Source organism: Olea europaea, chromosome 17, assembly GCF_002742605.1.
Source record: "Olea europaea var. sylvestris chromosome 17, O_europaea_v1, whole genome shotgun sequence".
NCBI lineage: Eukaryota > Viridiplantae > Streptophyta > Magnoliopsida > Lamiales > Oleaceae > Olea > Olea europaea.
This window is the reverse complement of record NC_036253.1, coordinates 1,573,134-1,579,853: the sequence shown is the minus strand read 5'-3', so window position 1 is coordinate 1,579,853 and position 6,720 is coordinate 1,573,134. Positions and strand designations below refer to the sequence as shown.

The 6,720-nt window shown below is 31.6% G+C and overlaps 1 protein-coding gene across 1 annotated transcript; it reads right to left on the bottom strand.

Annotated features, from left to right (window-relative positions):
• Window positions 1-5,673: 5,673 nt before the first annotated feature.
• Window positions 5,674-6,720, bottom strand: LOC111365760. The gene is made up of 2 exons (XM_022986294.1): window positions 6,336-6,720; window positions 5,674-5,798 (listed from the first exon to the last, which is right to left on the bottom strand). Exons 1-2 carry the CDS (start codon window positions 6,716-6,718, stop codon window positions 5,711-5,713), a joined length of 471 nt encoding a protein of 156 aa, XP_022842062.1. The 5' UTR covers window positions 6,719-6,720; the 3' UTR covers window positions 5,674-5,710.

Genomic DNA, 6,720 nt, shown 5'->3' with positions numbered 1-6,720 from the left:
TCCATTGTGAATTGCATCTGATTAAGGATTTGAAAAAAAAAAAAAAATGAATACTAATCTTTATCATGTCTAATAAGGCACCCGACATGTGTATATTTGGAACTTCCTTGTAGTACTCAAACATTTCCCATTTTTCTGTATCATAAAATTTTAATGAATTAGATTATTAAATTATTTTAAGAATCATAGAAGGATCACTCGATAACACATAAGGTTTTGCCTCCACGCCACCCGCTACAAAGGTTTTGTTAGATGATTTTAGTTGCCCCTGCGAAAATAAAAATTCTGCATGTGTTCATTTACAAGTCTAAATATGTTAGTGCTCTTTAGATAATATTTTCTTTTATTTTTTCCTCCGTGTAATCTTTTTATTGAAACCCCTATGATTTTATCTACTCATCGAATCATGCAAATAAAAGGGCAAACTTTGTGGATCGATCACCTAGATTGTGAGGGATTTGCCAATCGTGGAGTCTTGCCTCTATCTGAGGCATTGAAAGTCGGCGCAAGATGATGAGTAATATTATTAGCAGTTACCCACCACTTTAATCGTTATACGTGGCATATATGTGGTGTCTCACGCATCAAATTACTAACCTCACATGTATGTCACGTATAACGATTTCAATAGTGAACGATTGTAAATAGTATTATTTCAAAAGTATTCCACTGGTTAAGATGATTTTCTACTTGTCTACACCAATACTTCTGACCTTAGAAGCCAATTTATGCGCCCCGTTGGTCTTAAAATTTTTGAGGTGCAATCAAAGATTGAAAGGTTACCTTGCTAACAAGTTTGGTATTATTGGAACAAGAATTGTTTGTAATCTGGTGGTAGAAATCTTAATGAGCAGTTGCTTCAATTTCTTCCAAGTACGGGCTAGGGCCTTGCCAAGTCTTTGTCGATCCAATTGTAATTTTTCCCTCCATTCTGCAGCTCCTCCTTTTAATCGAATAAATAAATAAATAAAAATTAACCATCTTTTTTCTAGAACATGCATCATATCAAGAAAACAATAGTCTACTTCTAACTCCCAATCTGAATATCTCCAATATGCAAGTTACCATTAAATGTAGAAATATTAGCTTCTAAAAGGTATTCTTCATCACGTGTTACTCCTTAATTTTTGGGATTCCCCTCTCATCGGATTAAAATTTTTAGGGTTCAATAAGTTGTTGATGACATCGTACACGATTAGGCCTCTAGCTATTAGTCTACAAGAATACCAGAGGAATTCCAATTTGATTCGTGTGATCGACTACTATTCTTTCATCAATTAAATTCTGTCAAGCGAGTTGAAATCATAGCTCATTTAGTTGTTAAATTGCGTTAATTGCAATCTATATAGCTTCTGCACCGCAATTATATTAGGAAGAGTGCCATTTGTTGGGAAATTATAAATTTGTCGTTGAGCCGACGTATGTAATTAATTGTGTATGAAGACTATTTTAAAGTTAAACACAAAATTAAGGCGGTCTGATAAAGAATTAAGTAATTGAGTTTAGCAAATTTAAGTAACATATGAGTCGGATTATATGTATAGAGGCCAATTCCTTTAAAATTGTATTTCACGATGGACAAAATACATATGAAAACTATATATAGGATTATGGTCTCTAATTCATATGCAATTTTTCATTATTTGTGACATCCCCTCAACACAAGAATTTAGACAGAAACATATTAAAGAGGAATATCCAAAATCGCACATAAAGGAATAAAAGAATCAAGAAGAAGAATTCAAGAATCCATAATAAAAAATCAAGATTAAAGATCCGGAAGATAAAATTCAAAAATTATAATTCAAGATATAAATCAATAGATCGAGGTATATTCCGCATTAATTATTTTTCTTGGTTATCTGACATAAAAATCTTGGCAATTATGTAAAGTTTATAAAGTTTAGATTTTATAAATATTCAACAAATGGTATCGGAGCCAACTCCATGTTAAACAATTGAGAATAAAGAGAGAATTTTAGGGTTGAAATTTATGGATTTTTGTTTTTCCAAATTTTGGCCCTAAATTTCGAATTTTAAGATTTTGGGAATTTTAAATTTCAAAAATTTAGAATTTTGAAATAATTTTCCCTTTAAAATTAAGGTTTCACGGAATCAAAATTACCAAGTCTCCTAGAATTTATTTTATTCAAAACACTGATAACGCTGGGAGGGTATTGTACATGTACAACACCAAAAGGGGCTGTACAAACAGCTTCATCCAATGAATTAAGGGTTCCGTACTTTGACCATGGTGTTATTTAAGTTCTACAATTCTTTGTTATTTTGTTTTATTTATTTATTATTATTATTTTTTTTTTTTTGGCATGATAAGTTATAGTGGATTGAAATTGTTGTTGAGGTACATTATAACCTGTGTATTGGGTTTTGAATCCAGATTTGATACATAAGTGATTGGTCACTGTAAGTTATTGGATTTTTTATGGGATGAAAATCAAAATTTACGGCATGGGTCGTTGACTCGTTTGGCAGTAGCTGCAGGACCCATTTTGGGTAATACAACACTGTTTTGCTTTTTTGTCTAAATAAAAGTACAAGAATAAGGTTTTAATGATTAAAATTCAAATTATGATATTAAACTTTCTTTTAGGATAACTAATTTTTCAAACTAAATTAATTGAAGCGACATGTTATCATAGTAACCTCTCTTGCCTATATTAGTTTATTTGGAATATTATGAAGATTATGTGTTTGTAATTCCCGTGGATATTCACCGATCCCAAAGGAAGGTAAATATTTGGTCGAATTACATACACTCCTGTGGTAATAAATATGTGACAATTAAAGTAACCCTATGATGGATAGTTAGAAGGCAGCCAAACGGGTTATGCAGTATTTACAGAAAACAAAAGATTACATGCTCACATATAAGAAATTAGACCAATTGGAAATCATTGGTTATTCTAATTCTGATTTTGCTGGATGTCAAGATAGTAGGAGATTCACATTGGACTATGTATTCCTATTGGCTGGAGGAGCTATATTTTAGAAGAGTGTTAAGTGTCTAACTCATGGTTTCTTTAATCATAGCAGGGGAGTTAGTAAGATGTTATGAGGCATCCAATCAAGGAATATGGTTGTTAAATCATCATCAGGCTGCAAATTTTGGATGGAATTGAAAGACCAGTGGACTTATTTTGTGACAATAAGTTAGCAGTCTTGTATTAAAATAACAATAGGAATCCAACAAAGTCTAAGTTTATAGATATCAAATTCCTAATTGTTAAAGAAAGAGTTCAGAGTGGTCATGTTCTATATTGGGACAAACTCCATGATAACAGATCCATTTACTAAAGGACTACCACCCAATATCTTTCATGAGTATATTGCTTACATAGGTGTTGTACGTTTTGATGATATGCTAGTTTAGTAGGAGTTCGAAATTTTGAATGTTGTTTTTTTTATACATCTGATTAAATTTTTTGGTTTGATCTCATTAGAGCATAAGCTATAAAGAATAAAGTAGGATAAGTTGGAAATAGGTATGTTTAGATCACATTACATCTAATTTTCATGCTAAACGTCCATACTTGATTTATGTCATCTGATTGTATTGATATACGTGACCATTGATGGGTTTAGTTATGATATTTGTAACGAAAATCAATTTGATCCTATATTAGCATAATCAATGTACAAGATTGTTCGAAAATGCCTTTTCGTCATGATAGCAAAAGTATTGAGCTCATAAGGTTATACACATCTATAAAGTAACATATGTCGTCCAATTAGGAGATTGTTGGAAAATTATTAATTTTCAACGTGAGCCAACATATGTAATTAATTTAGTATAAATGCTATTTTAAAGTTAAGTCCAAAACTAACGTGATCTAATAAAGAATTAAATAATTGGGTTTATTGTATCTAAATAAAGTGTGAGCCAAATTATATATATAGAGATCATATTCCTTTAGAATTCTATTTCATGGTGGGCGAAATGCATATGAAAACTATATATTGGGTTATATGATCCACAATTTTTATGTAATTTCTCATTCTTTATATCATCCCATCAACACTTTAAAAAGAAAGCATATTGAAGAGGAAGATTTGAAAATCCGCATAAAGGAATTCAAGAATTAAGAAGAAGAATTCAAGAATCCATAATCAAGAATTAAGATTAAAGATTCGAAAGACAAGATTCAAAGATTATAAATTCAATAGACGAATCAATGGATCAAAGCGTTCCACATTCATTATTTTTCTTGGTGATTTGACATGGAGATCTTGACAATTATGTAAAGTTTATAAAGTTTAGATTTCATATATATTCAGCACCATCTACTCCATTATTAGCCATCAAGCCAACGGAATCCTCACTCTGATACCATCAAATGCAACAAGAAATAATAAATATGGAAGAAAACATCTAACCTAGATAAATATAGACTCAATCCACTATATATGAAACTAAATCAAAACACTTCAATGGTATAACTTCAACTAATAAAATGAATTCCCAACAAATTCCAATTTTGGGAAAGAAATGATAGAAAATTAAATGGTTTTTCTTTTAAAAATAAATTCCGAACAAGTTCCAAGTTTATTTTTGTTTACTGGAACGACTTTGACGACATCCTACGTCAAGTTGGAGTTGGAGATGGAGCTTGAGCCGGACTTGGAGTTGAACACGAGTCAGAGCTGGAACTTGTTGAAGAGCCTGGTACCATGATAACAACAACTAAGCATCTGTCATGAATTGGTCCATTAATTTTAAACCTCTATCAAAGAGTTCGTCACATATTGGACAACAAAGTATGAGTGGTTATTATATTTACTAAATTTAAACAGAATTTGCAGATATATGAAATATATTTCTCTTGTATGAGAATCTATGTTTCTTACACAACCTTTCTTCACGATAACTGTCTTGTGTTGATTATGTCCAGATTTAAAAGCAAGTAACTTTATAGAAAGATTGCATGAAGAAAAAGATGAAGTAGATACAATAGAAAATAGAGCATCTAAAGCTCATTGTCCAAACATATTTGAAATTAATAACCAAGCAAATGTAAAATTATAGCTCTATATTATAACTAATAGTTACGTGTGTGATTATTACTATTTATTTACTAAGGCATTATCAAGAGTGGAATTGGATGAAGTTACCATAACTGAAATCAAATCAAAGTGTGACTACCTGATTTCAATTCGTCCAAGTGACAAAATTAGATTAAGTTAGCTGATTGAATTCAAATTAATACCCAATCGAATAAAATTAAAGTACAATTACTTAATTGACACTCAGTAAAATTATAGTTTCCATGAATGAATTTTACCCTTTCAATGGAAACTCGAGGATACGAACTATAGAAAGGAAAGAGGAAAACCATTTTGTGATTTTTAATTCTTTGAAAATAAAATATAACAAAGTGCCTAGGCAAGATTATTTTTGCAGGGACAGTTAAGAATCATAATTTCTTAATATTTTACAATATATAAAAGTTTGAATACTGTAGGAAAGTTCTCAATTCAAACACATGTTACTCCGGGTGATCTTGTGTACCATCAAAATGAATGCCTTGCACATTTCCAAATATATCAAACCAGAATGTAGACAAACCAGTATGAGAAGGTTCTATTTTCGGTTCTGGAGTTCCATTACTTGGGTCTATAATTTTACATTTATTGGGGCTTTTACCAGCTCCATCAACCTGCAAAACAAGTTAAATCTTCTCTCATATTCATTTCATTTTATGAAACAAGACTGTAAAATATTGAGACGTACTCTGTTAACCTCCAGCTGATGCTTCATTGAAATCTGTTGCTCGAGTGAGCTGTAAGAATGATTGTATATTGAAGAAAGGATTAGTTAAACATTACTAAACAAAACTGATGAGACCATCATTTTATTGATACCTTTTAGCACCCACTTCAAAAGTCTGAGTCAAATGACTTGCATGGACATGGAGTGTAAAATGGTTGGAATTTAAATTATCTATGAGACGATGAACTTGAGTGAGTGTTGTTAAGGGACTAAAGATGAAAACATAAACCAGTTAACAGTTTGGACTACTTTTCTTAATAAAATTGACATTTTAAGATGGAGTTTCAAATTCTAATATGGTATCAAAATCCATTATATTCGAACAAACAATTCGATTCAATTAAGACTAAAAAATTGAGAGCACAAATTTCAAGATTGGTTTACTCAAATGAGCCATCATCTTGCGACGGCATGTTACGAGACACATCTTACAATGACATGTTAAAGGAATAAAAACGATAACATAGGCCAATTTATAAGGGTTTAAAATACCCCTCTTAATAAGATTGATCTTTAAAATATAATTCCAAGTCTTAATAAGTGTTACCTGAAATTGCTTGAAGATGGTAGCATTTGAGCTAATTGAGCAATATTAGGAAGTTGTGAATTGGACATCGAGTTCATGGAAGGAAACCTCGGAAGCTCTTGCTCGCCCACTGTTCCGGATATAAAATTTGGCATTAGTTGTCCATGGTTCATATTGAAGCCTTGACCAATAGGAAAATGTCCAAACTCATCCTGATTCATTCCGGGACTAGCCCTTTGCAGCAAAGCATTCTGGTTCATTTCAGGACTAATCCCGTGAAGCAAATTTATCATATCTTGCCTTGGAGCTGTCCAGCTTAGACCAACACCTTGAAGAATATTAGGATCCGACCTTTGTATTTCTGGACAGATGTTCAGCATATGTCTGAACTCTGGCCTTAACATTG

Bases quoted from the DNA above. Each gene is read 5' to 3' on its own strand.
- LOC111365760 (XM_022986294.1), bottom strand. From the start codon at position 6,718: ATGTTAAGGCCAGAGTTCAGACATATGCTGAACATCTGTCCAGAAATA. The intron at 5,799-6,335 runs GTAACACTTATT...TCATTCTTACAG, and splicing joins CCATCTTCAAGCAATTTCAG to CTCACTCGAGCAACAGATTT.